Raw genomic sequence first — 22217 nt, forward strand, 5'->3', positions numbered from 1 at the left:
CTCTGATCAGGAGCAGCCCTGTTGTTCCTGCATACTGTAGGACAATTTCATCACTGTCTGTCAGTCAGTCTGTCAGTCTGTCTGTCTCTGTCCGTTGACCTGTCAGTATTGATCAGTCTCTGCTGTGCTGTGTCCATTTGTCCACGTCTTTTCTTGTTTCTTCTATCACGCCGGTGTTGTGAGGGCCTGTGAGTTGACTTGGTCAGTGGAGTGTGAGGAGTGTGAGGCGTGGGGTGGGCGGTGTTATTTCTGGCGGTGCGTGGTCACTTGCCCTGTGCTCACACAGCCGAGGTGACGTGTAAATGGACACTCACATCCATCAGCCGCACAGGGAAGACCGCTCTCCCACTGATCACCTGACTACACCACAAATCCCCCAAAGGCCTTTTTGATTGTCTATACAGGGAAACCTGTACACAAGTATTTTATATGTACATCATCACTCAATGTTGATCCTTCTTATGGCATATTTCAGTGCCATCATTTGTATCATTTGTAGTGTTTCTTTGCTGATAAAAGTATAGCACTATAAAAGAGTCCTCTGGAGAGATCAGCTGTCTACATTTTGAGATTTTTGTCCTCCCCTATCTGTAGGCCTATGTCTCTTTTTTTCCTCTGCCAAAGTGACATTTTCCATCACAAATAACATTCACTTTATTCTTTTACTTTGTTTCTTACTCGCATTTTCTCTGTAATCTGAGAAGGGCGTTGATGGGTTTAATTGAGTCCGGTGCTGTTGGTGAGTGGTTGAGTTTGCGTTGATATTACCTACTGTAACCTCTCTCCATCCACTCTGGTCACCCTTCCACAGCCACCCTAGAAGCCAAGGAGGGGAAAGGTATGCATATGTCCCATGGAGATCCCACCCTGTATCCTCTACTCACTGTTGGTGTTGTGTGTTGTGCTTACCCCCTTTCTAGTGGGAGTCACACAAACCCCTCTCAGTGCTGTTGTGTTGTGTTGTGTTGTGTTGTGTTGTGTTGTGTTGTGTTGTGTTGTGTTGTGTTGTGTTGTGTTGTCTTGTGTTGTGTTGTGGATTTTCACTGTGATTTCCATCCATTTTCTATGTGCCGTGTCAAATGGTTGAACTGTGGAAGCTGGATGTTCTTGCACTGTCCGTGCTCACAGCCAAGAATAATAATAAAAAAAAAGGTTTCTGTTTGGGTCCTTCAGGACAGTAGACACTGATGCACATAAGCTCAGACATTTATTGGCCCGAGGGGAACTTGACTGGGAAAGCAACCGCCACGCAGGCTGTGGACGACGACTCAGTGCAGCAAATTAAGCTTATTCCCGCACCTGCCCTAAGGTCACAAGTATCCACAGTTGATAGGAACTCTGGCTGATGTCACCTGTTGACCATAAGGGTGACTTCCTCTCCCCCCCCCCCTTCGATCCCTCCCTCCTTGCCTTCCTTCTCCCCCCTCTGGTGAGGTTTGTAAGCAGAGCTGGATAATACCCCGGCTGTGCGCTGATAGGCTTGGACCAGAGGACCTCCCTCTCCCCGCGGGATATTTTCAGACTCCTAATCTCGTTACGCCCGCGAGGCTCCTGTCTGTCCCCGCGGCCGCCTCGCGGAAACAACCGGCCCGCCGCCGCCGCCGCAGTGGCCACGCTCCAGGTGACAAGCTGTTGTGTAAACACTCGGCTGCCTGAGAGGGAGAGAGAGAGAGAGAGAGAGCGAGCACGGACGGGGACGGCAGGGTGGGGGTTGGGGGTTGGGGGAAGGGGACGTCTATTGGGCATGCTCACAATGTCTCAGAATGTCCAGCTAATGCAGGACAAGCCTCCAGGTTCCTGACAGTCAAGATTCCAAATGTGGCTGTTTCTTTTTTGTTAGTTGGAGAAAAAATAAATTCATTTGTTTTTTGGTTGTTTGTTTCTGTTGCTTGGTTCGTCTGGAAATTGAAATTGAGAGTGAATTGTTTTGTTTTGTTGGATGGGTTATCTTCAGTCTTGTAGCTGTGCAAGAGTGTCCTTTTCTGTGTACCGGTTTTGCATGCATCTCTTGCCAGTTCTTCCTGTGAACATGGTGTTGTGTTGTGGTGTATTGTGTTGTGATGTGATGTGTTGTGTTGTGTTTTGTTTCTTCAATATAGTAGTAGTAATAATAGTGGCTGTACTTTGACTTGTGTGGTAGGGTAATTAGGTCAGGTGACTGATGTCATCCTTGACAATGGTTTATTGTGGACCCTTGTCCTATATCAAGACATGATATAGTAATACTTAATTTATTGTGGTTTGATAGCGGACATAAAGGTACTTGCTCCTACAGCATTCGTATGCAAGATCACGTTGGTCTTCATGTTTTGATATAGTGTTCCAAGTCATTGTGGTTTTGTTAATATGATATGCAGGATCCTTATCCTGAGTTGTGTTCTTTCATGGTTACTGTTTTGGTCCGTATTAATTCTGATGTTTTTGCTTTTGCTGCAATTACTCTGGTAAGCTACATCATATGCATGAAAAGTGTGGTGTTTGTGGTGTGGTACTGTGCCATTGTGTGAAGTCGGTTGTATTTTGATTATTTCAATGTGGTTAACTGAAAGGTGATATTGATAGAAATGAACAATAGCTGTGCTCCGTCTGCATGCACACCATAACACTCTATTGGTATGTTTTTCATTCGTGGTGTACAGTATGATATATATGATCATTTATATAGATTGAATTGGTATAGCATGAACAATAGATTGAACACTCTCCATTTTCACAACAGTCCCTAATACTTCCTTCCTTCCTTCCTTCTGTCTCTCTCTCTCCCTCTCTTTCTCTCTCTCTCTCCCTCTCCCTCTCTCTTTCTCTCCCTCTCGCTCTCTCTCTCTCTCTTGTCCTCTTCCTCCCTTGCTAATCTCCTGGCAGCCATCCAAGGCTTCTCTCCCACGAGAAAGATACGCAACTTCGAGGAGGCACGGGGCTTGGACAGAATAAACGAGAGGATGCCGCCTCGAAAGGACGGCCAGCCGACCGACCCGAACGCCAAGGACGCCGACAAGAACGGCACGGACGGAAAGGCATAGACTCGGGGAGTGGGGGCAGTCAGGGAGGGGGGACAAGAGCCTGCTTCAAACACAACCAGGCACACACCAGTATTTTCTCTCTTTCTTTATTTCTATTTCTCTCTCTCTTTCTCTGACCCCTCTATTCCTTTCAGTTTTTGTCTGTTTCTCTTTTGGGAACACTCTAGCTATTTTTGTTCTCTGTGTCTCTGTGTCTTTGCCCTGTCTCTCCATCTGTCCCACTCAGTTGTCTCCTTCCCTCGTGTTCCTCTGTGGGTTTAGCAGAGACTGTGCCCCTGCCAGGCTCTCCTATTGGGCTGGCACAAGATGGGCAGAAATGGCTCTGTAAGCTCAAGAGGAAGATATTGCTTTCAAAGGAGAGTATAAAACAGAAAAGAAAAAAAAGAAAGGGGAAGGGTTTTTTTATTTATTAAATTTAACTGTGTTAGATGTACGTACGTAGAGACAGTTTACTGTTCGGGAGAAGGAAAGACAAACGGCCAGATATACACACCATCTGTCAACAACACATACAGTTTAGCTAATTTGTACTCCTCATCGTGGACCATTGCAGAAGCACCAGCAGTTAATCATTTCGATCCTCTCCTCTCCAAATGTCCTCCATCTCTACTACTTTGAGGGAACACTGAGCGGATGAATGTTCAGCATGTGTCGTGACTAAAAGGGATGCTTAAATCTCCAAAAAAGAAAAAAAACAATGCTTAACAAGGCTATTGCAAAAAACTTTTTTTTTTCTTTTTTTTCAAAAAAAACTTTGGGGAAAGTAATGGGAACAGATGTCGCTGTATTTGTTCTTTGTTATTTTGGACAATGATTGAAACAACGTAAAAGGGAAAAACAATGTCAGTTGTAGCTGCTTGAGGGTTCAATGTATTGTTCCCCAAAAAATAAGCATTTATATATGTGTGTGTGTATATACAGTGAATATATGAATATATTTTTACCCACTCACAGAGGTATGCGATCAGTTTTAGTCGAGTCAGATTAAGAGGTAAACGTTTGTGTTGTTTTGTTTTGTCTTCTCACTCCTGTGTTGAAATGTACAACTATTGTCACCTGGTGTTTGGTGTCCTAACTACTCAACCAAAGTCTGTTGGAGGGAGACGTGGTTAATGTAGTTCCCCAGGAGACTAAGCTGCCAGGCCTGCAGGTGCTGACTACACTGCTTTCTCAGCAGAGAAGCCCAGTGGCTGATGGGAAAAGTATTCACAATCTGTGTGGGGACTGTAAGAGTCAAGTTGATTGACAGGACATGGAATAGGGTTGGGGGTTGGGTTGATGGCTTCAATGCCAAACAGGGATCTGCTACATAATTTCATGTGAAGGAGTGGTAGTGATTACAATTCATTGACTGCAAATGTGGTCTTTAAATATCTGTTTTATTTTTTTTTGTTGTTGTTTTTATTTTTCTTAAAACCATGTTATTCAGCCATTCCATTTTGTAGTAGCAACACTACATCCAGATCTTAATCTTTGGGAAGTTTGTATGGACCAGAATGTGTGAAGGCAACATTTGTCTCCACCTACTGTTGGTTTTCTGTAAGCTCACCATCTAAGAGGATGGATAGGATATGTGTTATTGGCAGAGAAATGTCCTGTAATAGTCAATGCCCAGGGGATGTGAGCAATGTTAAGGGAGTCACTCATTTTACAGAGAAAGTCCAAAATCGCCCCTTTACTGTGTAGTACAAGTTGGTGCTCATGAGAAGAAATTATAGTGGACTCCAGGCATTGTGTATACGGGACTTTTCAAAGGAGAAGCAACGCCCGCTAGTATTCAATTCATTTTTAATGAGAAGCAGGCGGACAAAGCGGGAAATCGGGAGATTTCAGTGGTGTTACGGCGGGCGGGAGCAGTCCCGACATTAATGTCGCTTGCGTGCACAAATTAAGAACATGCCGGCCTGTATCCAAGATATAGAGCTGAATATGTTCGGCTTTTGAGCTTTTGTTGTATATCTGATTACAGGCGGGAGGGGTAGGGCAGAGAATGTGGAGTGCTTTCCATTTGAAAAGCACCTAATGCTGTGTCTCAACTGTTTGTGGAAATGCTTTGTTAAGATGGTTTAACTATAGCTTTAAAACTTAATGTACCACCTCATCCAATACAGTGTCTATTTCTTAATATACTGACTGAATATTAAAAGCGTGACTGAGGCACTCACCTGTAGCCACTACAGCGAATGAAGGAAAAACTTGACAGGATTTCAGTATTTTGCAAACCATTCGTCAGCCATTACTTTTAAATACCATGTGTGTACTGTGAGTAGGAGATGGCAGTGATCTAAGATAAGATAACATATAAGCTGTGTGTATGGATGAGGGGTCAAGACTGCTAGGTACATGCACACATCATTTGTGTAGCACAGGCCTGTATGTCCCATGGGGTCAGCTCCTGTGTAAAGGGAACTGATGCCCTGACCTTAACTTCAGTGTGTTCAAGCCTCAGAGCACATGGCTTTGTCCAGCGCAAGAGGCAGCCACAAGACTGGAGAGATGGACTCTTGTGGTTCACGTTCCCATATCTGACACTCATACATTTTTTCTTTTATTTCTTTTTGTAAGTGTGTTCATGTTAAATGGTCTACCGAATGGGAAGTCCCTAAATGCGTTTGTTGCTTTATCAGTCTTACCTTTTTTTTTTGCGCCAAGTGTGTGGGCAGGCAGCCAGACAGACAGACAGCAGCGTGAGTGGTAGCGTTTGGTGAGGTCTAAAGCCCGGCTAGGGCAGAGTCACTGACCAAGGTCAGGTTCTTAACATATCTCACAGAATGTACAGAAATATACTTTATTACCAAGAGTCTCTTAATAGCTGTATAAAAAAAAAAGGGTCGATCCTAATGTCGAATACCTGTATTGTGAGGCAACTGTTAAATCTTGATTTTATGTAGGTGTATCAGTTGAGAAATAAAAATGGAATATGGAAGTCTTTACATGATGTTGCTTATGTCTCTTTCTGTGTCATGAGTCTGTGGTTAACATGATTTTGGCTAATGGATTTGAGAGTAGAATTTCCTAGTATATACTGTATACATAATTGGTCAAATTACAAAATAACTGGACCTGCGGTCTGTCAGGGTATGTAATTTGTTAGTGAACTGGTATTTAGGTAAACCCCACTTCAAAAAAACGAGAGTGTGTGTAATCTGACTTTCCTGGGCCTTAAAGTCTTGTGTGTGGGTGGTGTGTGTGTTTTTCTGAATTCATTTCGCTTTGAAAATTACCATGATCTGAAAGGTTGGGAGTAAAGGAGTGTAGAGGAGGTATTTTAGTGTGTTTTATTAATATTTTTACACTTTATATGTTCTCTTTTAAACCATGTATGTACAACATTACATAGCAATGAAATGGTAACAATCTGTTAAGTGTACAATGTAGTACTTAAAACAGCAAATTTACAGATACAGATAACTTTACTGAGGAAATGAGAAATCTCAGTTCATCTATGTACAATTAAAAAGTATACACAATATTTATTTAATATCTTATGAAGCTGCAAAAATCTCAAGTAACCATTGAAAGGCATAGACATGCCATACTAAGGCTCAATTTGGCATTTCAACCCATTCATACACACACAGACACAGAGACACACACACACACACACACACACACACACACACACAAACAGACTTGCACATTCAAATATGGCAATGAAAACTGTTTCATACAGTGTATGGCTATTAAAAAAAAATCATGCCACACCCTATTATAGAGTGGACATGAAACATTGCACCTGCTGGCTCTTCCCAGGCCATTCCATGTTCGTTTCTAGTGCACATAGATCTTGTGGTTGGTGTTTACCAAACCTTTCAGTCCAAACAGACAGAAGTTGTGAACTTGGAGCAAACACACACACTCCTCTTCACTTGTGCTTATCTCCTGATACTGTAGATCATACTCGAGGCGGCGGCCGCAGAGCCTGTGAGAACAAAAATGGCATCACTTGAAAAGTGGTTCAGGCCGAATCGTTGTTTTAATAAATTACTGGTATCTGAAAAAGAGTGCGCGGTCTCTTTCAGTTCATTTACAACAAAAATTGCACAACCATCATGGAAGTTGTTAAAAAAATGTTGTGCAACTTCATTGATATGATTATGAACATTGTTCATTTATATTCTGATTATATTACTTTTTACGATACGAGATAATCACATCCTAATTGACGTACATTCCTTTGAAAATAATGTTGTTCAGCTGCCTTTATCAGTGCTCTTAATCAACCGTCAGACTTCCTTATATCGCATCAAGGTATTTCATAAGAATAGATAAGTTAAATGAGAAAGATATCTAAGGTATTGTCTGCAATTAAAAGTAAAAACATTGTGGGAATATGTTGCAACAGGGATGGGGTACTTGTTCTCCTCTTTGGACGTTACCTCTCGTGCTGCCATGAAATTGGGCTGCAGAGGTCTATTCCGGCCACCAGAGGGGGGAGGAGGTGGTGGTCTAGTGGTAGGCCGTTGTGTCTGACGAACAAGCAAACAGAAAACATAGTCAGGACTCTCAGTTACAGTAGAACTCGGACTTAAGGGTTAATGAATTGTTAATACTCCGAATCAATGGGCGCTCCTTACTGCTTGTGCGTTGGGCTTAGGCGTCTTCACTGGCTGGCGCCCAAAAACAGGTTGGCTCTTCTGGGCTGAGAGACTGGTGGGATGACATTGGAAGACGGAAGAGTTACTAACAGGATTGTAGGACAGCAAGTGTGTAAATGTGCTTGAGAGAGAGAGAGAGAGAGTGAGTAAGTGTGAGTCTGTGTGACATGGTTTGTTTTTTTCTCACCCAGGTAAAGAGTTTTGTCTTCGTTTCCACATGAAAACACTGCTCCCAATCACGATGATCAGACCCAAAAGGGAGAAAACTACTGCGATGGCTATTGTACCCCCTGAGAACAGACAAGAAGTAAGAGACAAGCTCATGAGCTGTACACTTTGAGGACAAAATATAGAACATCATCACCCCAGAACAAGTTTTCCTATTAACTTTAATTACTACCACAGGACTAGGGAAAGTAAGCTTTTCCATTTAGCATGTCCAGTAACAGGTGACATTGGAACATCCAGCACCTACCTCTGGAGAGCTGCCAGCTTGGATCCTTTGAGTCGCAGGTTGGTGGAAGCCACCCTGGCTCGCACTGGCACTGTGATCTGTGATTGCACACCTACATTTGCAGAAAGTGTTAAAACAAGCGTTAAAACATCATGCTTCATGAACCATGGAATGCTGACAGGTAGTCATAATCTGTTCATTCTTTTTCAGTTCAGCCCAAACAATCATCAAAGGAAGACATGGTTGGAGACACCATAAATAATGCAATCCTGAAATGGTATGATGTTTGGGTATTTGGTTATTGTCATTTGGTTATTTGGTTATTGTTATTTTTACAACAAGCAAATGACAGTGTGGGCAGTGTTTTTACATAGTCACAGTTCCTTTGCAAACACATTTCTGTGCTATCAGTATATCAGCATGAGTCAACAGCAGGATGCCTTTCTGTAAGAGGTTCTTACCGCATTCCCAGGGCACTTGGCTGAGCAGTTGACTGCTTTGTAGGCTGTCTCAAGGTTCACACACTGATTCTGACTGCATACCTGGGAAAACACACACACACACACACACACACACACACACACACACACACAGAGAAAACACAGAGATGAGACAGAATTGATTTCAGTACATACTTTGTAAGTCGCTACATGGGATTAGAATGCTGGTATAGGACTAAAGCAGCCCCTAGCATATTTCTTTACATGGAAAAAAGATGTGCTATATGTGGCATTGGTTGAGAATTAGAAAACGTCAAATAATGCCATAAGCACAATAGACCTCTGAAGTTCGCCTACAAAAAAAGCTTCAATCTTTGCCCATATAAGGAGATCCGGCATCTCTAGATTTTTCCTATGGGAAAATAACATGGAGAGTTTTAATTAACACACCTGTTAAACTCTCGCGAGGAGGAAGAAATCAGAAATGCAGACGTTTTGCTCTACACACTTTTGTCCTCTAGTGGATATTGTTATCTTTGGTATGTTAAGAAGGCACACTTTGAATTTTGCTACCCCAGAGCTAACTTGCAATGCAACTTTCAATAGGTAGATACAGTAGCTTCAATTAACACCAGGATCTCCTTATATGGGCAGAAATGGCAGCCTTGGTTCCTTTTTGTAGGCGAACTTCAGAGGTCTATGATCATGATCATTGTATTCTCCTCCATGAAACCCAAATACATTTGTCTATTTCCTGCATTTGTTTGCATCATCTCTGGTTTTGTCTGGTCACAACAAAACATGAACACGTGGGGTAAAATCCCTGAAACAACAATAGACTGCATGAGAGTACTTCTAAAGGTGCTCTAAAGTGATGTTGGGTAACGTCACTTCTGTTGACGTTCAAACAAAACAGAGAGCCAGCACGCTTTTCCCTCCCCCTCCCTCGTATGTGTGCAACAGAAACTCCTAAAGGCGCATCTCGTCAGTCATTAGCTGGAACGGTTTGTTGTGTTTTCATGGTCCAAGTTGAACCAAGTTGATTTTGTTGCCGCTTTTGGAGCTTGGGCTGTCCATAGAGACTGCATTTTTTTACAGTGTATTCAGGGCACAGGCAGGATGGTGAGGTGATGTTTGCAGTATGTGACAAAAAATGTTTTAGCTTAGAAATTGTGTAACATCACTTAGAGCACTTTAGAAGTATACCCTGTTGCAATTCTGCAAGCCTTACCATTCCGTCTCCACATTTGGTGCCTGTATCCACCTGTCCACGGTCGCTGTCAGGGTCACCATAGAATGTTGCTTTACATTCCTTGAAGGCCACCAGTCGACCGTAATTTGGACTGCCATTGCCGCCATGACAGAACAGCTTCCCACACATTATGTCCCTGTAATAGTCAGATTCGATTCATTTTAAGGTGATTATGGCCAATAGGAAACATGGCATCAGATGTTGGAATTAGGCGGATTTAAAAAATGTATTTTGGACGTACTCTTTCTGGCATGGCTGATACACATCTGTGCTAGGCCTCTTGCAGAAGCCATAGTACACCCCCCTCGTGTTCTGGTTAAAGCAGAATTGGCTGCCCACTCGTGCAGCTAAACAAAAGACCATCCACATTCAATCAAGTCACATTCAAAAGGTAAATAACATAACAGCAGCAGGAGACAAATCAGCCCTGCCCTGACGGTCGAATGTGACTTACTTCCTCCAAACATTTGGACACACTGATCCTCCCTCTGAGGACACTGGCCATCGTAGCAGTAGCCTTTCCCATTATCACACGGGAGGCCATTCACGGTGTAGACGTCCTCTGGACACTCGGTAGATTTGCCGGTGCAGTACTCCGCCAGATCGCAGTCATCGTACTTGGGTCTGCACTCTCTGTTGGGGGACATGATCTGTGCAAGAGGGGTGTAAAAGAGTGTGAAGTGTTTTAATAATAATAACAATAATACATTTAATTTTTATAGCACTTCTCAAAGACACTCAAAGATGCTTTCAATCAAGATATGATAGATGGTGAATGATGATCATTGTCAACTTGTGCATGCACAGTATGAATTCTATTTTCGCAACAGCTGTCCACTAGAGGGCTGTCAAAGTTGGGCAATTGGGCCACTGGGACAGCCAATGTCAAGTGCATTAGTGTTGCTTCACTTGCTCGCCCATTGGATTGCTTGGACTGAGTGCAGAGAATAGCAAGTTTGGCTTGGTAACTGGCCATGGTCCTGGGATGCCAATAGTGGAGATTACATGTGAGTGATGTTTGCTAACACACCATATGGATGATGGGTAATTTACAGCTTATAATGAAATAATGAAAAGTGGGGTGAGTGATAGCTGTCAATCAACCCTATGAGCTCCTCTCGAACTTTAGAAAACATCATTTTTTGGAGCTGAACTGAAAGCGTGCTATTGCTTGTAATTCCTCTTGCCTTAGATGATCTCTTGAAATATGTAGTCCTCTTCTGACCCTGCAGTACTGACACCCACCACACATACTGTACACAACATCCCAAGACTAAATCCTATAATCTCTATTGGTTCGCACTGTTGTTGCAACAGAATAGCAGGAGGAGCATCAGGAGTTTTATGAGCTAAAATGACATCATAAAATCACAACATGCTATAGAATGTCAGCGTAATGTTTTTTGATTTCTTAAGATTTGTTGACCAAGTCCATGTGAGCTTTCCTTACCCTGCAGTCCTCGTCACAGCAGGCCCCTTGAGCGCACTGAGCCCCTTCCTTTAGTCTACAGTTGGTGGCATTGCAACATGGGTTGGTGCATTCCTGCTCAAAACACAAAAATACGAAAACAGTGGACATGTTGGAATTAGTGAGGGAACAGGTCTGAACACAGTCCTCTAAGCAATTATTTCATTCTCACAAGGAGTTGTCTCAGCTGGCCATGTTTTCTGCCTTTAATGGATGTTTAATGGAAGTTTGAGCTCTAAAATTATTTTAGTATTTATAGACTTTAGACTTGTTTCTCACACTCATGATGTTTCTCATGCCCAGCAACTGAGCTTACAGTAAACTATGACACAACAGGATAAATTGCAACATCATAACTGGTAGAACAACACTGACAACAACAGCAACTTCATGAGCATTTCACTGGAAATGTCATATGGGCAGCTTCCTATCAGTTTTTCATTGGCTACCCACAAGTCCAGAAAGCTCAACAGTGGTGTCTGGCATCCCAGACCCATGATGGGTTAGGGCACACGTCAGTACCAGAGATCCAACAGATACACTTCAGGTATTACTGGGAGACATCTCCACAACAACGGTGACTGAATGCCAGTCCAATGGGGTTATTTAGGCCAATGTGCATGGTGGCTCTTCAGTGTGCCATCTTCAGCCATACTTATACCAAAGATCCTTCATTACTCCGCTTTAACCCTCTCTGCTTATACCCTGTAGATTATTAATGGAGATCTATGCTTGGCCTCCTGTCACGGCCTTCCTCTTGTCTGTGTTGCGTCTCTCTTTCCTACAGGAGCTAGGATCACCAAATCTCTTCCTGGTCTGGCCCTTCAGAGGAGGCCGGCCTGTCCACCGCTGCTGCTCTCCCCGCACCGCTTTGGCTTTTGTTTTGCTTATTCCCTACACCGCATGATCCTAACTGCTTGCTCACTTTTCTTTTCCTAATCCAACACTAATACTGACCTACTTAACCTACACTGTTAAGTTCTATTTAATTCAATACATCTAATATACTATAAGTATTGCTTTGCTACTCTGCGTGTGGCCTTCCCTTCTCTGTTACATGGCTCTGAGCCAGGCTGTGTCACACCTCCTCAGCCATACTTACAGTATGCCCTCTAGATTGAAGTAGCTCTCTACCTTTGGCCTCTTCAGCCATACTTATGCCCTCTAGATTAAAGTAGCTACTTTTGGCCTCTTCAGCTACACCCATGCCCTGTTGACTCACACTAGGTATGGCAAAATCCAAAATATCTTGACAGCATGTCAATTTCCAATTTGCGACAACAACAGGCTTCCTTACATACTGTAATATAGTAAACTCATAACATAAAGTAGGCAACCACTGGCTCCTTTAAACGCTCCTTTAAAGTGACCGTCTCAAAAAACAAAACCCATTAGAGGCCATTTAATTGATTTAAATACAAAGCCTTAAACAACCCCGCTGGCTATATGCATACTTGCATATGCAATTTTGTTCCCTCACTTCTGCTACCAGTTCTTCATACTTAAACTTCTTTTCAAAGGCTTCTTCACATCTTCCAAAATAAGTTAAGTCAAGTAAATTGACTCAGAAAAGTAATTAATGTGTGCCTTAGGTACAGTTTTTTTTTTGACAAAAATGTCTCCTGTTGGAATGTTTTTGTTGGCCTTCAGCAGTTGTTGAGGTATGCAGTGTGCCAAAGCTCCCAGTCCTGTCTGAACCTGCCAAAGGCATTTTTGTCAGGAGAGAGAAAGGATTTTCCCCCCTAACACCTGTGTTCAAACCTCTTATCAACGTTGTAAATGTCAAAGGGTTAATGTGTGGTGAGTCTAAGTCAAACGTGGTACTGTTTGAGGAATGATTTCTGTCATTGTCTTTGGTTGCTGGTTTTGTGTCATAAACGGGCAATAACAGGACTCTTATCAATGCTGTTATGTACCCTGATAAGTGCTGAGTTTTTACGCTGACGCCGAAGGGAATGAGAGAAACAAAGTGGTATTTTTTTTTCTCCATGGTACTCTCTTGTAGGTGATCTTGTGGGTCTCAGACCAGGGTATATTCACACCGATTTTCAGTAATACCCAGAATGCATTTCCACTTTGTGGAGGAGCCCTTTTGACTCACCTCCTCCACCAGCGTGCCACAGTCACACTGCTCCCCTCGCTCCAGAAACCCGTTCCCGCACACCGGCTCCGTCACCAGCTCCTTGTAGTCCGGCTTGTTCAGCACACACTCGGGGTTGCGGTTGTTCAGATAGTCGTTGAAGCCGTTACTGCTGCAGCTGCTGAATTTCTGAGGGATGGTATAGCTGCGAGGACACAGCGACATTACATTTATCACTCATGCGAAAGCTCCAATCACAAAACAGGGTTTGCAGCTGATATGTAAAGTGGCGTGGGGGGGTTGTTTATTGTAATGGGGGCAGCCATGCCATTTACCTTAGGGCTGCAGCCATTATGCAGGATTTGTCTGGGCAGACACAGGAACTTGTGTCATGGCTCATTCCGAAGTTGTGTCCCATTTCATGTGATAGTGTTGCTCCAACTGCAATCGCCCGATTGTTATGATCCTTAAAGAGACGCACACAGGAATAGGATGAAGAAGAAGAAAGGAGAATTGAAAGATTTGAAATGCTTCTCATCGAGTTTTACTTCCCTTTTTAGGGGACCTTTTTAGCACCCAGGCTGGCATTTAACCAAGACAGATACCATGTTGATGTAAACAGGTCCTCATATCTGTTTCTATCTCGTTTCCTTCAATGCCACTCTGTCTTTCTAAAAGCACTGGTTAAGAATATGAAATGTAATGTTATTTACCTGGACAACCCCAGTGGAGTGATCGAAGCACAGTGTTCCAATGAAGGCCAGTCCAACTGTTGATCCATCAAAGTCAATACCCCTGAAGAAAGGAATCCCATAAAAACACACACTCAAGGTTAATCTGTATCTTTTCTTAGCTGAGTCATGCTCAATTACCCAGTCATTGAGGCATCACACAGGGTTTTGGGAAGCTTACGTTATCAATTGAGCATTGTCATGGCGCTTTCTTTTCTTCAGGTCAGAGTTCCTCCACTTGGTGAAAGCGTCCAAGGTGGCCCCTGACGGTGAGGTCACTGATATCTTGTCACGGTCTGTCCACACCTCCAGTCCAGTCAAGGCAATGAAGGTGTTGAGAGGCTTGTATACCTGCATGGGAGATAAATTGATTGATAGCATGAAAAGAGGGACTAAATGATTGACTAAATTAATGAGAAGGAAACGGATGAATGATTCACTGAATTCCTGCACCAACAGCTCTGACGCTCTTGGAAATTCTTAAGTGTACCAAAGTGAACTGTCAATGTCATTGTGGCTAGTCTGACACTCACCCCATTAACAAAATTGATGATCTCAAATATTCGTTTCCTCAATTCCGACATGTCTTTTTTCATGCGTATATACTGGGACACAGGGACAAAAAGTCATACGGTTAGTCAAACAGTATAATGCCATGTATTTTCTGAGCATATTGTGCCTTGATGCTGTGCACTGTACAGAATGGTTTTGGAAAGTGCAGTCAAGTAGTTTGTTTCACCTCTCTGTTGTCTGCTACAAGATAGAGCTCAACGTATTTCTGCTGCTGGAGTAATGATGGTCTCTACAACAAAAGTCAGATTCAGTCTTTGAACATCGTATCGGTACTCTGAATAGTTTCTCTTAAGTTCATTAGTGGATACAGCATTGAAAGTGCCTTACAGCCCCACGGGATCGGGCTCTGCTGGTTTTGGCAGGGTACTCCGGCTCCCAGCTGGTGTTGGTGACTCCACACGTCATTGGTTTGTCGTGAACATCATCAAACTTTAGAACTGCATGGTCTCCATCTTTATCCTCCGTCATGGGTTCAATCAAGTACTTCTGTTCTGCTGTCTGGATATATCCCCTATGGAAGCAGCAGCAGCCATATTAGCAGGACTACAACAACCATTTCTTAACAAATGCCCATTATATGAAATATGATGCTTTGAGATAGCCAAAGCTGTGGTAATAGCTTATACCGCTCAAACGTACCTGAGGCCATCACAGGTGCTAACGCTAACCATGGATTCACTGTCGTTGACAATGCTCCCTTGATAGTAGCAGTGGTCCTGTTAAGGAAGTAATGGAGACAAATGAATTGTGTAACACTTTGCTTGTTTCTACATAAGAGTGATATGACACTGGCTGTGTCTCAAACTACCTACTGTCACACTATACTAGTTTAAGTATGGTGCGGATGTTGAGACAATACTGATCATCGAAAAGTGGGCACAACGCAAATAAGCGCTCAGCACACTACCACTCCAAGTATGAGGTTTGAGTCTCAGCCACTGTCAAGACACATGAACCCCAACTCTAACCCTAACCCTAAGTTGTCATGACAAAAAAACAAATGACACTTACAGCGTTATGTCATAAACATTTATGACTTGTATATAATGTTTTATGACAGTGTCATGTCACTCCTACAGCACTACCTTCAGGTTAAGTGTAACCAAATTGTTTTGTCTGATCTCATGCTTCCAGTTAATCATTCAGTGGGCTATGTATTTACCAAGTCCTCAGGAGCAGAGGTGACTGGTGTGCCGTCTTCAGTATAGTATGTCTCACTGTATTCCTTTGTCAAAATACCCCTGTAAGTCAAATGGAAGCGATTAGTGTTAGTCTTTTACCCAGTGTAAAGAGAAATCAAACACTTCTGCAGACATATGCAGATGTGCCACCCCCAAAGGATGTGGGTTTGACAGGCTAAACCAGATTGTGTAGAAAGGACATACTTTACAGTATGTTACAAATTGACTGTTTCACAAATGGAGAAGTAACACTTCAAAAACTCACTGGTTCCGCTCCAGGTTTAACTCGATGTCCTTTCCTTGTAATGTCATCCCATACTTCAGTACCTCAGGCCTTGAGGACTAAACAGAGTCACAAAACACAACATACTGTATTATATACCAAACTACAGACAATCACATATTAGTCTGTATGGATTCAAATGCCCACATACTGTATACAGTGGCAGAACATCAACTGTTACATTAACCATCGCTATCTTGTCAGACGTTATGATAACCTGCAGGAAATTGATCATTCAAAGACAAATATGTTCCAGACAATTTGAGCAGTGTTGCTCATTCCTATGCACACTTTCCTAATGTAGCCTACCATACCACCCAAAAGAGTGAATGAACTGATTAAGAGCTAAGTGTTCATTTGGTTTTGCAAGTGCAACAGTCTTTGTTTTATCACATCTGATACCAGACATGTTTGTCATAGATGGTGACTCACCTCCACTGCCCTCTTTTTCAGGCTGTGAAGTCTGATTGGCCGGACCACGTCATACACCTTCACCCCATTAAACTCTGTGCAAACTGTGGAATGAGAACAGGTAAGGTGGCATCAGAGGGGGGTCATTGTACAACCTGTCTACACAGCAAGCTGTCTCATTTTAATCATTGATGCTGTAAATGAATATAGTTTCCGTGTGTTCCTATTGATAGCTTGGGGTCTGTGTTCTTGTTTTCTGTTATATTCTGGTCATTCCCCTTGATAGATGAATCACTGGGAGGATTTGACATTTTTTAATTTACTTACTTCAGTTTCTAAATCAAGTGGTTTCAAGCACTCCCATGGACTGGTGTTTAGTGTTAGCTAAACGTAGCTTATTGTTTTACAACTAGTTGTAAATGTCAGTGAACTGTTAAAGACTCAATTTGAAATTGAGCCCCAGATTCAAGGCATCTGTCTAAAAGGAGAGCATGTTAGGGTTAACAATCTGAGACTATCCATTCTGTACGTCTCAGTTTTTATTTCCTGTCTGTGACGCATGTACAGACCAATTTGTTCCTTGTGGGTTTAGCACCCCCAGTATGTAAAACCCACAAGCAATACATGAGTACTGGTATATCAAGCAGTGAAGTGAAATAACAGTGAACAGTGGAAATCTGTTTGTGTGATTTTAGATGTCTTAACAAGGTTGATTAGTCTGATATTGATCATTTACTGTACAAGGAAAACAGAGATGAGTTGTGAGATGTTCAATAAGCAGTTGTTGTAGAGCAAATGGAGTTAGACTTCATATTTTGTGGATGGGCTCGTCATGAGCCAAATACTAATCTGACAGAGTTGCTAGATTCCCTCCACATACTCCATAATAGATACCCAGTTCTACATTTTTTTTATTGCTGTGTATTGAGCTGAAACTACCAGGCGTGCCTCTCTCTGTTTTGGTGTTTGCATGATTTGTTATGATCAGGTCCGCTCACATTTTCATATTTTCAGAATCTGGATTGACTCTCGTCAGACACAGTGACCTCATAATTCAATTGGATGATTTCCAGATCACTATTTATGCAATGAAGCTGCTACACTAATCGCACCTCCTAGAATATGCCTCTTGAAAGACAGCATTTCGTTCATGTACTCTGTTGGACAAGTTTGTGCATTGTGCAGCTGTGTTTAACCCAAGTCTCCACCATTTTTAAGGAACTTGTTAAAACATGGTTTGCCAGAGACATTTGCATTGCTATGTCAGAACATCAACATAGGGAGCAATCAGATCCATCTGTTGATCCATTTATCCATGATATCAAATCATACCATCTCTGCAGCTCAGTAGTGTCCTATGCCAGGAGATAGGTATGCTAGGTTGCAGTTTGATAAACAGGATTTTATCAAAATGGGAGAAAGCGTATGTAATAGATTTGAAGCACATCTGCTCATTTCTCAGTTTTGATTGATTGAAGGTTTACTAAGAATGGCTGAGAAGGTTATTCTTTTTTTGAGTATTTTTCTTTGGATATGGTCTGTGGGAAGAGGTTCCACCTTAAGTGTTGAGGAAGCGAGACTTGTTTTTGCAACATTGAAACAAGGATGTCTGTCTTCATTGATAATGACAGAGTTGAATGTTAGCACTCAGAGAATTTAGTACTGTAGGAAGGTGCACAGATCAGATAACCCAGGGGGGAGTGACATTGACTTGGTGCTACAGTCCATATTCATTTGCTTACTCTTTAAAATAGTGTTATGGAAATGAAACAACATCAGAACATCCACAGTATGCTAAATATGAAGAACTACAGTATCCTTTCATGAAAGTTAAACCTCAAGTGCTGTGCACTGAAATATATGTTGTATTGGTAACTAACACCTACAGTAATACTGTACAAAACAGGATGACATTGTAGTTATTTATCAAGAACAATATAATAATAAATTGAATACTGGTATTAACAATTAGAAATAAGATTGAGATTATTACTATTGCATTGTATTATTACTTTTTGTTGTGTCATGGTTATCCTTGATAGCTAAGAAAAATACAGCTTAGGCCTACTGACCTATATTTAATACCTATTTATAATAAGATGAAGCCAACCAAACAGGTTATTTGACTTTCACTTGAATTATTCAATTTCTAGATGACAGTCTTTATACATTTGGAAAACAGGGGAGATACAGCGCCCTCCACAATTATTGGCACCCCTGGTTAAGATGCGTTCTTTAGCTTCTAATAAATTCATTTTTTTTCCAAATAATATAGGACCACAATGAAAAAAAGCGTAAAATCCAACCTTTAATACAAGTGCATTTATTTAGAAGGAAAAAAATCCCACATTAAGAAATAATTATTTTACATCAAATCATGTGTGCCACAATTATTGGCACCCCTGATGTTAATGCTTTGTACAACCCCCTTTTGCTAATAAAACAGCACCTAATCTTGTCTTATAATGTTTCACAAGATTAGAGAAAACAGAAAGAGGGATCTTCGACCATTCCTCTTTGCACAAAATCTCCAAATCATCCAACGACCTGGGTTCTCTCCTCTGCACTCTCCTCTTCAACTCACCCCACAGGTTTTCAATGGGGTTGAGGTCTGGGAACTGAGATGGCCATGGTAGGAGCTTGATACGGTGTCTGGTGAACCATTTCTGTGTAGACTTGGCCATATGTTTAGGGTCATTATCTTGCTGAAAGACCCAGTGACGATCCATCTTTAGCTTTCGGGCAGGGGCCATCAGATTTTGATTTAAAATGTCCTGGTATTTCAAAGCATTCATGATGCCATGCACCCTAACAAGGTTCCCAGGCCCTTTGGACGAGAAACAGGCCCACAGCATCACCGATCCTCCCCCATACTTCACAGTGGGCATGAGGTGCTGTTCTGCATACTCATCTTTTTGTTACGCCAGACCCACTTAGAGTGTTTGTTGCCAAAAAGCTCTAACTTTGTCTCATCTGACCAAAGCACACGGTCCCAGTTGAAGGCCCAGTACCGCTCCAGACGTTTGTGCTTATGATTTTGAGTGAGAAAGGTTTTTTTCCCTGCATGCCTCCCAACAACTTGTTGACATGTAGATAGCGCCTGATGATTTTTTGGAGACTTTGTGACCCCAAGATGCAACCATTTGATGCAATTCTGTAACAGTGAGTTTTGGAGATTTTTTTATTTCTCTTTCCATCCTCCTCACTGTGCGTGGTGGCAAAATAAACTTGCGTCCTCTTCCAGGCTTGTTTACCACTGTTCCAATTGTTTTAAGCTTCTTAACGATTCCTCTGACCATAGATATGGGCAGGTGTGCGAGTGGCTATTTTCTTATAGCCATTGCCTTACTTGTGAAGGTCGACACACATCTGCCTTACTTGAACAGTGTGTTCCTTTGTCTTTCCCATGTTGAAGAGAAATGGCCTCTGTGTCACGTCATATTGATAGCCCAGGGAAACAGGATGTTAAGAATTACTAGTTAAATGTTCCTACATACTCTGATTGACTTTGTAAACTACTGTAGAAATGACAGAAATGACAGAAATACTTTAATTACATTTATTTCCTAGGAATTGTTAGGGGTACCAATAATTGTGGAACAGGTGATTTTATGAAGAATAATTATTTCTTAATGTGGGATTTTTTTCCTTCTAAATAAATGCACTTGTATTAAAGGTTGGATTTTACGTTTTTTTTTCATTGTGGTCCTATATTATTTGGAAAAAAAATGAATTTATTAGAAGCTAAAAGACACATCTTAACCAGGGGTGCCAATAATTGTGGAGGGCGCTGTATTCAGACACGTTTTTGCAATGTTGAAAATGTGTGTGTTTGTAAACGATTATGACTAAGCAGACTTTTTGTGAATATTTGTGCAGTGACTGAAAAATGACTATAGATACACTGACTCACTTCCCTAGTCTCATATGATACTCCAGGTAAGCTATGGGGAGTGGCATTGTTTTCTTGCTAAACGCTCCCTTCATTCATATAATCGTTATGAGATATAAGTAAATTTAGAGCATGTACACATCAGCAACATATTGAATTCAAACGACAAAACTGCCAATATATGATTTTGCTCAACGTTATTGCTGAGACAATTAATGGCAGCTGCTCTGTAGGTTATTAAGTAGATGATGATTATCAACTAATATTGTTTTAAATATAACATATATTTGTACTTCATACTATCATTTTCGATCAATCATTTTTCAAACTTTTCCATGGTCATAGTCTACCACACCACACTGACAGTTGATAAAATTATACTCGTCCTCGTTATCCCTATCAATTTGTAAAGAAGAGGCCAAAAACACCTTCTGGCATAGCTAATAAAACACATTTCTCTCACTTCAGTTGCTGGCTCACAGGGACACAGAGAGTGTCTGGTTAAGTGGAAAGTAATGTTCCTCCAGTCAGAGGTAAGTGTTAAATGTACAGCCCGTTTGAGAACATGGCAGTTTGGAGTTGAGTTTTGCATTCATTATGAGAGAGAGAGGCGAACGTATCCAGTGACTTACCTGAGGGATCGAGTGAAGCAGCCAGCGAAAGAATCCACAACAGGACACGTTTGCTTGCCATTGTCAGTGGGTGGACAAGCTACTGAAACTGGAGAGATCGTCCCAGGCCTTTATGGTCTACCTGCATGCCATTGTGTGTGTGTGTGTGTGTGTGTGTGTGTGTGTGTGTGTTTGTGTGTGTGTGAGAGAGAGCGATTCAGGCCACACCTTTCACGAGGGGGGCAGGTCCAGGCTGACACAATCACTTCCTGGTTGTCGCTGTACAACTTATTGCACATTGGCCTGCACATACAGGCCACAAGGAGAGAGAAAAAATGCAGGAAAAACACAGACTGACTGGACTTCTGTAAAGCCTTAAATCACACTGTCTGCCCCTTTCATGTGTTGCAACATTAAGAAATGTTCGTTTCCTGTCTTAAAAAAAGCCTCAGTGTCTGTTGCCACGTCTATCACATCTTAAGCTATACCAGGAAATCATTATTAAATTATACAAATGATTATGAATTAATAATGTTAATACTCTCAGAATATCAGCAAACTGAAATTAAAGCAGTTTATTGCTGCTTTCCACTTTTAACAATTTTGACATTGTTGAAGTGCTTCCTACTTTTAACATAAGCTTTGTACAATCTGACAGTAATTACATAATCATCTTACCTCCAAAACTGTTGTATTGTGTCCGTCACTCTTTTCTATGAGAATACAGAGATCAGCCAGCACTTGATTTCGTCACAGCTGACGAAACATGAATTGTCAATCCGTCGGAACGGTTATTGGTCCACCCAAAAACTTCCAGATGATGATGACGATGAAGTCACTTCCTCTCCCTTCTCTTCATCTGACCCAGCGTGGTCACGTCGGCCGTCAACAGCCGTGATCCGGACACAAACACGCCAAAAAAACATACAAATTCTCCATCCAAGCCAAACACCAGAAGCAACTTCCCCTTCTCATGGATCTCCCCCTCTTCTCCTCTCCTATAACACTGTCAAATGGGCTCCCACTGTGTGCATTCTTGCTCTGCCTCCAAAGCCCAAAAGTCTTATGTCAAAGAACAACAGGGGTAGTTATCGGGCCGTCTCCTGCATCATCAAACACGGGCATTGTGTCTGCGCCGCACAGATCCAGAAAGCAGTCTGTGTTCGTCCTCGGCATTTTTTTGTCCCGGTTTGGCCTTTATTCCCGGCTCGCTCTATCCTTCG

At 42.0% G+C, this 22217-nt stretch overlaps 2 protein-coding genes across 3 annotated transcripts in view; one reads left to right on the forward strand and one right to left on the reverse strand.

Annotated features, from left to right (window-relative positions):
- The window catches only part of ppp3cca (protein phosphatase 3, catalytic subunit, gamma isozyme, a), a 28985-nt gene extending 23032 nt beyond the window's left edge, over window positions 1-5953 (forward strand). For both annotated transcript variants that reach the window (XM_062543159.1, XM_062543160.1), the window contains exon 13: window positions 2863-5953. In XM_062543159.1, the coding sequence (XP_062399143.1) occupies window positions 2863-3020 (158 nt within the window). In that variant the 3' untranslated portion in view covers window positions 3021-5953. The remainder of the gene's footprint in view (window positions 1-2862) is intronic.
- Window positions 5954-6282: 329 nt separating this feature from the next.
- Window positions 6283-21148, reverse strand: adam28 (ADAM metallopeptidase domain 28). Its single transcript, XM_062543158.1, has 22 exons — window positions 21016-21148; window positions 16513-16595; window positions 16063-16139; window positions 15779-15857; window positions 15256-15332; window positions 14944-15127; window positions 14783-14845; window positions 14577-14648; window positions 14225-14394; window positions 14026-14107; window positions 13648-13778; window positions 13334-13517; window positions 11215-11307; window positions 10219-10414; window positions 10006-10111; window positions 9744-9900; window positions 8534-8614; window positions 8094-8184; window positions 7806-7908; window positions 7598-7670; window positions 7400-7489; window positions 6283-6942 (listed from the first exon to the last, which is right to left on the reverse strand). The coding sequence occupies exons 1-22, from the start codon at window positions 21074-21076 to the stop codon at window positions 6916-6918; spliced, it is 2280 nt and encodes a 759-aa protein (XP_062399142.1). The 5' UTR covers window positions 21077-21148; the 3' UTR covers window positions 6283-6915.
- Window positions 21149-22217: the final 1069 nt, after the last annotated feature.

This window comes from Sardina pilchardus, chromosome 8 (assembly GCF_963854185.1).
Source record: "Sardina pilchardus chromosome 8, fSarPil1.1, whole genome shotgun sequence".
NCBI classification, from domain to species: Eukaryota; Metazoa; Chordata; class Actinopteri; order Clupeiformes; family Clupeidae; genus Sardina; species Sardina pilchardus.